The sequence below is a fragment of the Medicago sativa genome, chromosome 8 (genome assembly GCF_051527215.1).
Source record: "Medicago sativa cultivar Bolivia chromosome 8, Bolivia_mono, whole genome shotgun sequence".
NCBI lineage: Eukaryota > Viridiplantae > Streptophyta > Magnoliopsida > Fabales > Fabaceae > Medicago > Medicago sativa.
In genome coordinates this window covers 22,183,724-22,198,391 of record NC_140756.1, presented here as the reverse complement: position 1 = coordinate 22,198,391, position 14,668 = coordinate 22,183,724, and the positions used below count along the sequence as shown (strand labels likewise).

The window sequence follows — 14,668 nt, the reverse complement described above, 5'->3', positions numbered from 1 at the left end:
AGCAAGAAATTCACCGACTGTGAGACTCGGTATACCATGCTTGAAAAGACTTGTTGTGCTTTAGCTTGGGCTGCCAAACGCCTGCGTCATTATATGGTGAATCATACAACTTGGTTGATATCCCGAATGGATCCAATCAAGTACATTTTTGAAAAGCCTGCTGTTACTGGAAAGATCGCACGTTGGCAGATGTTGTTGTCTGAATATGACATTGTATACAAAGCTCAGAAAGCAATCAAAGGAAGTGTCCTTGCTGAGCATCTTGCTTGCCAACCTCTTGATGATTACCAGCCGATTAAGTTTGATTTCCCTGATGAAGAGATTATGTATCTGAAAGCAAAAGACTGTGAAGAGCCACTGATCAATGAAGGGCCAGATCCCAATAGCAAGTGGGGATTGGTGTTTGATGGTGCTGTTAATGCTTACGGTAAAGGAATTGGAGCCATCATTGTAACTCCACAGGGGCACCACATTCCTTTCACCGCTCGAATAACTTTTGAATGCACAAACAACATAGCTGAATATGAAGCATGCATCTTGGGCATTGAAGAAGCCCTTGACCTGAGAATTAAGCACCTTGACATCTATGGAGATTCTACACTTGTTATTAATCAGATAAAAGGTGAATGGGAGACTCATCATGAGAAGCTGATCCCTTACCGTGACTATGCAAGACGTCTGTTGACATACTTTACCAAGGTTGAGCTGCACCACATCCCTCGGGATGAAAATCAAATGGCTGACGCTCTCGCTACTCTGTCTTCCATGTTTCGTGTCAATCACTGGAATGATGTTCCCGTAATCAAAGTGCAGCGTCTTGATAGACCCGCTCATGTGTTTACCATTGAAAATATGCCAGATCAAGCTGACAAAGATGTGAATGACAAAAAGCCTTGGTACTACAACATCAAACAATTCTTGCAAAATCGTGAATATCCACCTGGTGCTTCTAACAGGGATAAAAAGACTTTGAGACGATGGGCTAGCAGATTTCTGCTGGACGGAGAAATCTTATACAAGAGGAACTATGACATGGTCTTGTTGAGATGTGTTGATAAACTAGAAGCTGAGAAATTGATGCATGATGTACATGACGGTACTTTTGGGACCCATGCTTCGGGTCACACCATGTCAAGAAAACTGTTAAGAGCCGGCTATTACTGGATAACCATGGAACGTGACTGCAACAGACATGCCAAGAGATGCCATAAATGTCAAATTTATGCTGACAAGATTCATGTGCCTCCACATGCTCTCAATGTTATCTCTTCCCCGTGGCCTTTCTCTATGTGGGGCATTGACATGATCGGAAGGATTGAACCGAAGGCTTCCAATGGACATCGTTTCATCCTAGTGGCAATTGACTACTTCACCAAGTGGGTTGAAGCTGCCTCCTATGCAAATGTGACCAAACAAGTGGTTGTCAAGTTTATCAAGAATAACATCATTTGTCGATATGGTGTTCCCAACAAAATTATCACTGACAATGGTTCTAATCTGAACAATAGCATGATGCAAGATTTATGTGAAGAATTCAAGATTGAACATCACAACTCTTCTCCTTATAGACCTCAGATGAATGGTGCAGTTGAGGCCGCTAACAAGAACATCAAGAAGATTGTTCAGAAGATGGTCACTACTTACAAAGACTGGCATGAAATGTTACCTTTTGCCTTGCATGGTTACCGTACTACGGTACGCAGCTCAACCGGGGCAACCCCTTTCTCTCTGGTATATGGTATGGAAGCAGTTCTCCCTCTGGAAGTGGAGATTCCATCCCTTCGAGTGATCATGGAAGCAAAGTTAACTGAGGCTGAATGGTGTCAAAGTCGGTATGATCAATTGAATCTAATTGAAGAGAAACGTATGAATGCTATGACTCATGGACAGTTGTATCAAGTGCGAATGAAGAATGCCTTTGACAAGAAAGTCCGACCTCGAGAATTCAAGGAAGGCGAACTTGTATTGAAAAGAAGGATAAGTCAGCAACCCGACCCAAGGGGCAAGTGGACACCTAACTATGAAGGTCCATATGTTGTCAAGAAGGCTTTCTCTGGTGGTGCTTTGATTCTTACACACATGGATGGTGTTGAGCTTCCAAATCCTGTTAATGCCGATATAGTCAAGAAATACTTTGTCTAGAAAGAAAAGAACAGCGTGGTAGGTCGAAAACCCGAAAGGGCGGCCTAGGCAAAAATGCGCTTCCCGGTGGATCGAAAACCCGAAAGGGCGATCCAGGCAAAAGTTAGGGACAAAAAATGAATATGAAAGAGCTCGCTGAGATTGTACGCAACTCAAGCAAGAATGAGCGCCTCGATGAGCCGAAAACCCGAAAGGGCGGTTCATGCAAAAATGAGGTTGATAAAAGACAAGTAACTATATCTGGCAAATCACCATCACCCCTTGGGGCATCTGCAACTGTCAATGGTCGTCTTCATCAGAGGCTTCTGTACTTGTGGATTCAAAATTTCTATGAAGTGTAGCGGTCATCGTGTTCAATGTATCACCAACCAATAAAAATTACCATTTTCCAAGCTTTGTAAATCCGTGGAGTCGTGCCCTTGGCTGACTTTCACTCTTCTACATCAATTTGAGCCTTTCTGTTGTTTGAAACTCTATTTTTCTTTCTACTTTCAATGCTATCTACAAATATTTTCTTTCTATTTTGATAATGTCAATGTCTGAAACAAACATGGTTGAAAATTAAAACATTTTTTCTGTCTATTTTGAAAGCAAACCTGAGCAACAAGGTACATTTCAATGAAACATGCATGAATGAATGAATGGCAATGTCTATTTCAATACATGTTACAAGCAGATTACTCCCCAGGATGATCTGTGGTCAATGGCAAGAATGAAAAAACAGAATGAAAATAAAAAAAAAAATGAAAAATACAAATGAAAAGCTCGCTAAGTTGAAAACCCGAAAGGGCGGCTTAGGCAAAAATGAGCACCCCGCTGATTGACAACCTATGAAGGCAATTCAAGCAAAAATGGGGCAATGAAAAGAATCTTATTCCCCGGTGAATCGAAAACCCGAAAGGGCGGTTCAAGCAAAAATGGGGTTTGAAAATGAAAAATGAAGGAGTGAAAAATTGAAAAGCATTGACCACAGATGCGAACATCCAATGTTTACCCAGCACTGACACGCCTAGCAATGGCGACCTGTATCCAAGAACCTTCCGAGGGTCCCTCCTCTACAAGTTTATTGCCCTCAGCCATGGATTCAATACGTCTCTCAATGACAGTCTCTCCAAAGAGGTCTTCCCCTGTGAATATGTTGCAGCACGAGCCACTACGTGCCCAATCTTCCAATGTCTTGTCTACCTTTATGAACCTTCTCTGCCAAATTACAAGCCAATCATGCATTTCAAGCATTCATACATGCATAATCATGCATTTTATGTGCTCATACATCCAATAATCTTGCTACACCATGCATACATGTTGCATATCCAACTTTCAACTGTCAAAATCCAATCCAAATTTCAACTGTCAAACTCAACTTCAATTTCAATTTCAATCTCAATTTCAACTGTCAACTGTCAAAGTTCAATTTCAATTCCAAATTCCAATGTCAAATTCAATTCAATTTCAACTGTCAAATTCGATGCAATCTCAACTTTCCAATCTCAATTCCAAACCATGTCAAATGTCGAATTCGAAGCAATCTCAACTCCAATAACAATGTCAATGTTGACATCCAATGACAATGTCAATGTCAATCTCCAATTCCAATGTTGACATCCAGTGACAATGTCAATGTCAATCTCCAATTCCAATTCCAATGCTAATCTCTAATTCCAATTCCAATGCCAATTTCCAATTCCAATGTCAATTTCAATGTCAATTTCCAATTTCAATCCAATCCCAATGTCAAAATTCCAATTTCAATCCAATTCCAATGTCAATTTCCAATTTCAAATCCAATGTCAATGTCAACGTCAATATCCAATGTCAATGTCAATTTTCAATCCAATTTCAATCCAATTTCAATGTCAATTGCAATTCTCCAATCCAATGTCAATGTCTATGTCTCAATCCAATTCCAATTTCCAATCTCAACTTTCAATGTCAACTTTCAATTCAAATCAATGTCAATTCTCTCTCAATTTGCTCTTGGGCCAACAAAAATGGTCATGTCTATTTTCAAATCAAGTCAATGACAATTTACCCTCAATTGGTATCTTGTTAAACCAGACTCTCAATTTGTATCTTGTTACTGATCAAGCGCCAGGTTCGATCCAAAAAAGAACCACTTGTACTTGCTTATATACCTATGCTTCCGGACAAACGGCGAGTTCGATTTGAAGAACAGTTTGTACCCAGCTTATGCTTTGTTATCAGTCAGACAGCAAGTTCAATCTGAAGAACAGTTTGTACCCAGCTTATGCTTTGTTATCGGTCAAACGACAAGTTCGTTCTAAGAGAACAGTCTGCACTTTCCCACATGATGTGGTGATAATCCAACAAGCAAGTTCGATCCAAAGAAACAGCTTGTATCAACCCTTTTGTCTATGTCTCCAGCCAAACAGCCAGTTCAATCCAAAAGAACAGTTTGTGTCTGCCTATCTGTTTGTATCTTCAACCAAGTGTCAAGTTCGATCCAAAGAACAGCTCGTATCTGCCTATGTGTCTATGTTTCCGGTCAAGTGCCAAGTTCAATTCCAAGAACAGCTTGCACCTATCTCTTGTTTTGTATCCCTTGGTCAAGTGACTAGTTCGACAAACGAACAGCTTGTACCTTATTCTCTATCCCTGGTTTGTCTACCCTATCAATGTCCACCGGAGTCCCCAGTGACATGACAGGTTCCATAGACTCCAGTTGTTTGTCTTGCATTCATAATCAAATATTGCATAACATTCATGTCTGTGAAACTCTGAGAGCGTATTTTTATGTCCAAAAGCAGTGCAAATGTTAATATTTAAGTATCTTCGTCCCGTCAACTCTGAGACTTCGTCTCTTGACTCTCCGGACAAAGAAACTTAAATAGGGGCAGCTGTTATACCCTAATTTTGGACCTAAAAATACTAGTCAATTTTTCTTTTCTTGCATTATAAGTCATTTGAACTATCCTCGATCAATTGCATCTTTCTCTGCATTTTATTTCAATGTTATTTGCAAAATTTACATGCAAGGGTATTTTAGTCATTTCCTATGTCAAATTTCTCTCAGTCTTTCAAAATTTTGTTTAAGTCCTTTCGAATAGTTTGAATAAGTCTTCATTTCAATTCTAGGTCAAAATCCATTCCAAAATTTGCATTTGAAGTCATTTTGAGTCAGTTATGCCCCTAGGGGCATTTTGGTCATTTCAAGTGTCAAGTCACTGTTTAAATCATAAAAATTGTCTCTGAGTCTTTTAATTTTGCTTGTATGAGTCTTTGCTTCATTTTCCTGTTAAAAATCCATTTTAAATTTGCATCTGAGTCATTTTTAGTCGTTTTCAGCCCCAGGGGCATTTTTGTCATTTCACACGAAATTTCGGCAGAGAGGTACTTTAAAGTACCTCATTTAGGCCATTGGTTCGTTTTAGTCCGTTTTGTCAATTTTAATTGTTTCACTTTACGTTATTTTCCAATTACCAATTTTAATTCAATTTTTATTTTAATTTTAGTCCTAAATTTCTAATACTTGCATTATAGTCCATTTTTTTGTCCAAGTCATTAGTCCAGTGCCACATGTCAGTCTTTTATTTGTCCAAGAGTTAGTTACGCCACATGGCAGTTTGTCATTGGTCCAGGCAGTTACACAGTCAGCTATAAAAGCCAACTCACTGGTCAAAGGTCAAATTCACCAATCATTTTCTGCACAATCATCACAAACAGATTCTCTTTTCTCTCTCTCTGCATTTTCAGATCAAAACACAAAAAACTCTTGATGAACTTGATGAACACTCATCAAGAACATCAAGAACAATCACAACAATTTTTTCCAGAAATTCAATCCAAACACATCACACCGCCACTGATTCAACACTGATTTCACCAATTCCGTTCACAACACCGATCAAGAAACGAAAACCAGCAACCAATTCTCAAGAACTCGCAGCAAATTCTGGAATCTTCATCAATTTCATTCGACGAAAATACCAGAATTTCGCCACAAATCACAACAACAACAGAATCAAGAGCAAGAACACAAGTCCAAATTCGTTCTCAGCACTGAATCGAACAAAGTGACTCAGAATCAGAAGCATCGACATAGAGACGCAGAGAAAGGGAGGAAGAACAATATCCAGATCGGACACCGTCGCAAGCAAGAAGCAAGGGCGAAAGATTTCCAGAATCCTTCGAAGTTCTACATTCTTTCCGCCGATTTCGCAAAGGTAACGATCTTGTCCTTTTTTCTTTGAGTTTTACTTTAGATCTTTAGAACCTAGATCTGTACCGATTGGAGCATGTTTGTGAAAATCTAGCACTGGATTCGAACAGAGGAGGAGGAGACGAAGCTTCCGGTATAAAATTTTAAAAAAAAAGAGATAAAAAAGGCTCCGACGCGGCGGCGCTACGGCCGACCACCGCGTCGGAGCAGCTCCGGCCTCCGTCCCCCACCTTCTTCTCCGTTCGTCCATTTGCAGAGTGTCTCTCTCTAAACTCATTGTTAGAGAGAGAAGTGTTCTTGATTGTGTGGTGTTCCTGCAAGAATTTCACTTATATATGCCTGTCCAATCACACGCGCGCGCGTGTATTCTCGTACTGTGCTACCCTGCGTGCTGTGACGTTAGATCTAGGGTTTTGGCTCCCTGGATCAATCCAACGCACCTGATGCGTTTGGATGATCCAGGATCCATTTCCCTTGGGCCTGGACATCTTTTCTTCACAGATTCTTCGTTTTTTGCCTATTTCTTGCTATGTGCACCACTGGATCTTGTGTTTTACGCCCCTTCCTCATTCAAAATTGCTTTAAAAAATTCCAAATGAATTTCCATGAGTTCTTGATAACTCTCTTGATGTTTTTTATAACATTTTTGCATAATAAATCTTGACAAAAAAATATGTGTAGCATTTTTTCCTATTTGTTTACTATTTTTTTTAGATTTGACAATTTTCTTGCACTTTTTAGCTTAAAAATCCTTTAAAAAATCCTAAATTTTTTCTATGTTTTCTTAATGTTTCTTTTAACATGTTTGTGGCTTTTTCTTGTGCTGGAAAATTGAGGAAAGTATTTGAAGTATTTTTTCCATTTTTTGTTAGAATTAATAATTTTCTTGTGATTTTTAGTCCAAAAAACCCTTAAAAAATTCCAAAAAAATTCATGTAGGCTTCTTGATATTTTTGTAGCATTTTGTGATAATTTTCACATGTTAAAATTGGTTAAAAAATGAGGTGTTAATTTTCTTGCTAGTTTTGTCATATTTTGTGCTAAAAATGAATGAAAATTTACTTGATTTTAATCCAAATTGCTTGATGAATGTTGGTGACCTATACTCCTTGAGTTCATAGGATTTTAGCTACTGTTTGTGTTTAATTTTGTTGCATAATTGTGAATTTTGGTAGGTTACTTAGCTTACAAGTCATTAAGTAGTTAAATAATGTAAATATGCTCCAAATTTGTTTTAAAATGTCAAGTAAATCATGTAGCCTTAATTCCCATTCCAAAACTTGTTTCTAAACCTTTAAAATGTAATTGGAATGTGAGAATTATAGGTCACTTGGTTCTTGCATTTTATGAACAAATTTTAGCCATGTTTGCACTTATTTTCTATCTTTTATATTCTAGCATTTCTCCTACTTCATTTCCTTTGATATTGTCATGTCCTACTAACCTTTTCATTTCATGTTTCATATTCATCATAAGCATCTCTATTGCATCCCATATTCATCTCTATTTCCTTCTTGCAATTTAATTTGTATCAAAATTAGAATGTAAAGGCTTAGGAGCTTTTGTAATATTTTACTTTCATGCTTTAATTTTCTTGGCAAAGAGGCCATAGAATGTATCTAGGGTATGATGTAAAGGACAATGGACTCTAATGATGTACACCGACACAAGCACCGACACATGCACACACTTCACTTTAGATAAATAGCTAGAATATGCATGTTTAGATGTATGTTTAGGATTGTATGTTTAGATGAATGCCTAGGACTTATACTTAGAAAAAACCAATTTTCCAAACAAATGTGAACAACTTCACTCAAATCTTTTCCAAATAAACCTTGGGATCCAACATCCCATTGTATTTTCTTTTCCATTTTCTTAATCAAATTTCAATGAAAATAATCAAACTTTGACCTCTTTTGCAATTCACTAATCCAACCTCACTATTTCCTAATCTCATGCCCTTGAGGCCTCTTTCTATTCTTCAAAACTCCATTTTCAAACTTAAAATCAACCAACAAAAACAAAAACATTTTTTTGAGAGAGAACTACGGTGGATTTGATCCCTTAAACGGGTACGTAGGCAAGGAACAAAATTCCTTCAATTCAAATAAAATAAAAATTCGAACACATTCTTCTCCCTCCAATTCTTCACTTAGCAACTTTTAGGTTTAATAAACATTTTCAAATAGCATTTAAAAATAAAGCGCGCGCGTAGAACTTAAAGACGGTTCCTATAGGTTACTATAGTCGTTATGGGTGCCTAACACCTTCCCGTAGCGAAAACAACTCCCGGACCTCGATTCTCAAGGGTTTTGCTTACTTTTTCCCTTCCCAAGAAAAAATAAGATATCACCGGTTTAAAAGGTTCAAACGTAATCAATGTTTGACACCCGAAAACCAAGATAAAACATACAGCAGAGAATATTTGTTTACCACATTCTGCAGGCTTTAATTTGCTTGCACAATTAGTTAAATACTTCTCATACGACGACAATGGCCTTGGGGCAGAAGTAACATCATGGGAAGGACCTCCAGAAGGTGGCTGAGAAATTTCAGAACACAATGACGTTGTGAAAAGCAAAGTAAAACTGATCATAATAGTCACAACATCGTAAAAGCCATTGAATGATGCCATGCCTATTTAGAGAATGATAGTTTAATCAAATTCTTAAAGATGATTTGCTTAGGTGAATTGGTTATGAACAAATTCTTATATATAATATATGTAACACTATATTAACGTAAAAATGTATTTAGTATGTTGTTGTAACTCTCATAAAATAATAAGAAAGGTAAGTTTTCAAGTTCTAGAGAAACCGAGTTTTTTTATTGTTTTTTTAACTTCTTTTTTTTTTTTTTTAAAACAAGAGTAGTGCAAAGCACACTACCCAATTTCATTCAAACAAAGGAAGAAACATACAACAAAGAACAGCAGAAAAACAAACTAGCCTAGAGGCTAGAAAATCTAAAGTTGGGCATTCCCAACATGTTTCTAACAATTTCACTTCGAATGACAGTAGGGGTATAGTTCCACCAAACAAACTCATTGCAATCTAAGCCTAGACTAGCTAAACTATCAGCACAAGAGTTTCCTTCCCTAAAAATATGGGATACCAAGAAATTCATACTTTTCGTGAGCTCTAAGCAATTAGCCCATCTGTTTCTAAGAGAACAAGGAATCATGTGAGCAGCTTTGAAGGCCATAACCAGAAGCATAGAGTCAGTTTCTAACCATATGTTCATCCAATTGTTTTGGTTTGCTATTTCAATTGCAAGCATGGCTCCATATATCTCAGCAACAAAGGCAGAATCCGTATCAAGCTTTTGAGCAAAGCAGCCCACCGTAAACCCAAAAGAGTTCCTAAAAATGCCACCGCAAGCTGCTTTGAGAGGGTTCTTCAAAACAGCTCCATCTGTATTGACTTTAAACCAGCTTGAAAGGGGGGGATGCCATATGACTTCTTTGATGATTGAAGCCTTTGGAGGGTGAATGTTGATTTTGAGAGCTTTAAGGAAAACAAATTCAGACATATCAACAGCTGAAGTCTTGACAGTTTTGTTACCAGAGAGAGATGCGTTGGAGATTATGATGTTAATTGCAAATTTCCAGCTGATCTTCTTGTTTTGGAATCTATGTTGATTTCTGACATACCAAATTGTGCTGAGAATGTTGTTCAAGCAAGAGGTAATGGCAACCTTACATTGGGGGGTCCACTTTCTGTCACACAGTTTCCAAATGTCAGAGATATTATTCAAGTGGAGAGGAAAGCTGAGAATGGAGGCCAGCCAAGACCAGATATAAACTGCAAAACTACATTCAGAGAAGAGATGCTGAGTTGATTCAGTGTGATTTAGACAGTTGTTGCAGATGGAAACAATGTTGCAACCTTTTTCCATTAGCTTTTCATCGGTTGGCATCCTATCATGCATGATTCTCCAGGAAACCAAAGATTTAGAGGGAGGAATATCAATACTCCAGATTGTTTTGGCCCATTGCAGATTCTGACCAGGGGTAGATTTATGAATGAACGCTTCCTTGAGGGATAAGTTTCCTGTATTGGTCCCTTTCCAAACAAGTCTGTCATCAAGAGGGACATTAGGGATGATGATGTTGTGAATTAATTGATAAAGATTGGGGAAGGCTTGTTGAACAGAGATTGGGATGCTCCAAGATGAATTCACAATAAAGTCTTTGACAGGAGCTGAGAGTAATTCTGACGTGTGTTGAGGAATGTGCAAACTTTCAGCAATAGTGACACCACACCAATTGTCAGACCAAAAATCAATGTGTTCACCATTGCCTAACAACCAAGTTGAGTTATCAAGAATTGTTGGATATTCATTTTTCATGCTACTCCACAAAGATGATGACACATGATAAGCTATTGGTTTTCTTCTTTTGATAACTTTGTCTTTCAGAGAAATGGCCCAAGGCTGATTGGAATTTAACATGTCCCAAGCAAGTTTGAGATTGGTTGCTTCATTTAGCTTGATCAGAGATCTCAAGCCCAGACCCCCTTCTTCATAAGGTTTGCAAAGTTTGTGCCAGGCTACTGTGACCAATTTTCTTTTCTCAATATTGCCACTCCATATGAAATTCCTGGTCCATTTCTCAATTTCTTTCAAAAGAGAGACAGGCCAAGAATACACAGCCATACTATGAGTAAGCATAGAATGAATGACTGATTTGATTAGCAAAGTTCGACCAGAAATTGATAATAAAGAAGCATGCCAAGAGTTAAGCTTTGTTCTGATTTTGTCTGCTATGGATTGAAGTTGAGATGCTTTAGGTTTCCCTTTAAAGATTGGGACCCCTAAGTAATTGAATGGAAGTTGACCAGTGTTGAAGCCAAGTAAATTGATAAGGTGAGATAATCTACCTCTTGATATGGAACCTGAGAAGATAGTAGATTTAGCTGGGTTTATGTATTGACCTGAGCACTCAGCATATTTTTTGAAAAGATCCTTCAGAGCCTCAACAGAAGATAATTTTCCTTTGCAAAATATCATTACATCATCAGCGTACATGATGTGGGAAGGAATATTATGAAGTCTGGAACTGTTAATCAAACTGAGTTTTCCTTGTTCCACCAATAAAGAAATGGACCTACTGAGGACATCCTCAGCAATACAAAATAAAAGAGGGGAGAGGGGGTCACCCTGCCTAACCCCTCTACTGCAATGAAAGTATCCATGCTGGGAACCATTGATGGAAATTGAAAGAGTAGCAGATTCTAAAATTACCTTGATCCAGTTACAGAATTTTTCATTGAAGCCAAAGGTTTTTAAGACTTTCAGCAAAAAAGGCCACTCAATAGTATCAAAAGCCTTTGATATATCAACCTTGAAAGCTAAATTACCTCCAAAAGTTCTTTTATGAAGTTGATTGATTGCTTCAGATGCCAGGCAAATACAATCTCTGATTTGTCTTCCTTGAATAAATCCTTTTTGCTCCGGAGAAATGATTGTTGGCATGATGGTAGCAACTCTATCAGCTAAAATCTTTGAAATTATCTTGTACTTGAAGTTGGCTAAAGCAATTGGTCTAAGTTGTGTGACTTCATCAGCATTTGGAATTTTAGGGATCAAAATAAGAGTGTTGGCATTGAAGTTTGGCATCATCCAGCTATTAATGAAAAAATCCAAGACAGCATTCTCCACATCTCTACTAATAATTTGCCAGTATGTTTGGAAAAAGACAGCACCAAACCCATCAGGTCCAGGGGCCCCATCATTGTTTAAAGAGAAGACAGCATTTCTAATCTCCTCTTTTGACGGAATTAAGGTCAGCATGTTGTTGATAGTGTCTGTAATCAAGCATGGGATGACTTCCTCCACCAGATTGCTAACCTGCAAAACAGAAGATGAACAAAAAATGTTTTGAAAATGGTTAGTTATGTGTGAAGCAATGAGCTCTGGATCTGTTAACAGCTGTTCACCATGTCTGATGGTAGATATTTTGTTGGTTTTGGCTTTAAGTTTGGCTAGGTTATGAAAGTATCTGGTGTTTCTGTCTCCCTCAAGGTGCCATTTGACATTAGCTTTCTCTTTCCAGAAAACTTCTTCCTTTTCCAAGGCTTTATCAAGGTTGATATGAGCTAATTTTTGTTGTTCTAAAAGGTCATCATTATGTCCTAAGGAATCTATTTGAGCTTGTATCTGGTTAAGATGGGCTTCAGCTTGAGACACCAAATCATGCACATTCCCAAAAACATCCTTATTCCAAATCTTCAATTTGTTTTTGAGAAATTTCAGCTTTTGAGATAAAACAAACATTGGACAACCAACAAATTGCTGATTCCAACAAGTGGCTACTACATTCATACAATCCTCATGCAAAGTCCACATTTTCATAAATTTGAATTGGTGGGGAGTAGTAACTTCAGAGATTTTGGACTCCAAAATAATAGGGCAATGATCAGAGTTGTGCTTGATAAGTGTAGAAACAGATATAGAAGAACAGATGTCTAACCAGTCTTGATTACACAGAGCTCTATCTAATCTTTTCTCTGTGAGTCTTCTTCCATCTCTTTTGTTTGACCAAGTGAATTGAGAGCCTCTGGTTGGTAAGTGTATAAGATTGTCATTTTCAGACCAGTTCAGGAATTCAGACATAGGAGTTCTAGCAGGTGAAGATGAACCTCTATACTCATGAGCTCCAATAATAGCATTGAAGTCACCTATAGAGCACCATGGTATGTGATGGTTAGTTTGGATTCTAGAGAGGTCACTCCAAAGTTGTCTTCTGTGTCTATAACATGTGGAGGCATAAACAGCAGAAACACCAAAGGGTTTGTGATCAAAGGCAAGGGAAAATGAAACATGTTGATCAGAAGAGTCTAACACAACAGGGTCAAAGGCAAGATTACATAAACACCAGAGTGTGGGGATATTATTAGGTTTAGTATTGCAAGCAAAGAGTTTAAACCCTAACCTATGAAACCAGTTAGGAGGGAAACTATCATAACATAACCAGGGTTCAGCTATCAAAATAACATCTGGTTTATTAACTAAAATAAGTCTTTTGAGGACTATTTTTGAGGGGTTATTAGCAAGACCCCTGATGTTCCAGTAAAAGATCTTCATTTAAAGGGTTTAGGGTTACTAGGTTTGGACCTAGTTGTATAGTTACTTTGTACCTGGCTGGTTTTGGCTTTTTGCGCTTTCTTCTTGTTAGTCACCAGCTGGAAACCTGAGTCTCTGATGTTACTTTGTTCTTCTGCAAGAATAGATTCATCAATGATCCTCTCATTTTGCAACCTATTGTCAACTTCATTAACATCTTCAGGATGTTGATCTGCTAGGTTGGCCCATGATTCATGTAGGAAGTGCATATCATTCTGTATTCTTGTTGGAGTTGATTCCTTTGAGTTGTTTGTTGATGACATGCCATCATCATCTTGAACCTGGGTAGCATCCACAAATTCAGAGCCTGAGTCCTCTAAATCTTCATCATCTGCATTCACATTCATCACAAAATTCTCACCATGCTGTTGTGCCCTGTTTAGTGAAGAATCTTGGTTTGCACCTGAAGAGATGTTGACCGCATCCTGGTTCTCAGCAGGCAGCTCTTGTGCTGTTTCGACATTGGGAGCAACTATTATCTCTACTGCAGGCGCTACAGGATCTTTCTCCTTGTAGATAACCTTCTCTTTTCCTTTGTTTCCTTCTTTAGACAAATGGACAACATGCTCCTCTTTGTCATTCCTAGTGATCCTTCTACATTTGCCCTCATTATGACCCACCATTCTACAAGTGGTGCAGTACTCAGGAATTTTCTCATAATCAAGTTCCACAAACATTGCAAAACCTTTTCTTTCTACCAAAACCTTGTACTTAAGTTCAGTGGTCAAATCAATATCAACTAACACTCTAGCAAAGTGTCCAAAAGTACGTTCAAGCATTGGTTTCCCTGTGTTACTATCAGTGCATATTGGCGTGCCGACGCTGCTTGCAATAGCAAACAGTATTTTGGGCCTCCAATATTCCTGACCTAAGCCGTAAATACGCATCCAGACTTGTGCTGAGGAGTTTTTTAACTTCTCTTACAACTTTTACATATTAAAATAATCTAATTTTGTAACTTGCAAAAGTTTATGTTACATTTTAAAACGATACTTAAAATTTATAAAACAGACATTATTTTTTATTTCGAAGAAATCTCACTTTTACCTAGACATTTTGTATCCTATTTTGACTTGTCGTATTTTTTTTAGAAAACTATTTAATCAAGTCGGTCCACGATATCATGGGTTTCTTTTGGACTAATATTAAATTTGGATAATGATAGGTTAAATCAGTTCTAAAAGGTTTAAAATAAAAGCTTACGTGTCAATAGAATAT

At 37.8% G+C, this 14,668-nt stretch overlaps 1 protein-coding gene across 1 annotated transcript; it reads right to left on the bottom strand.

Annotated features, from left to right (window-relative positions):
• Positions 1–9,274: 9,274 nt before the first annotated feature.
• On the bottom strand, positions 9,275–14,337 carry LOC146897826 (uncharacterized). The gene is made up of 3 exons (XM_085736473.1): positions 13,465–14,337; positions 13,260–13,308; positions 9,275–13,164 (listed from the first exon to the last, which is right to left on the bottom strand). Exons 1-3 carry the CDS (start codon positions 14,335–14,337, stop codon positions 9,275–9,277), a joined length of 4,812 nt encoding a protein of 1,603 aa, XP_085592599.1.
• Positions 14,338–14,668: the final 331 nt, after the last annotated feature.

What these genes read in the sequence shown, in the direction of transcription:
- LOC146897826 (XM_085736473.1), bottom strand. Translation starts at nt 14,337, where the DNA reads ATGCGTATTTACGGCTTAGGTCAGGAATATTGGAGGCCCAAAATACTG. An exon ending in AAAAAGCCAAAACCAGCCAG is followed by an intron (nt 13,309 to 13,464) that starts GTACAAAGTAAC and finishes TTATTTTGATAG; the next exon opens with CTGAACCCTGGTTATGTTAT. An exon ending in CCTCCTAACTGGTTTCATAG is followed by an intron (nt 13,165 to 13,259) that starts GTTAGGGTTTAA and finishes CTGTTGTGTTAG; the next exon opens with ACTCTTCTGATCAACATGTT.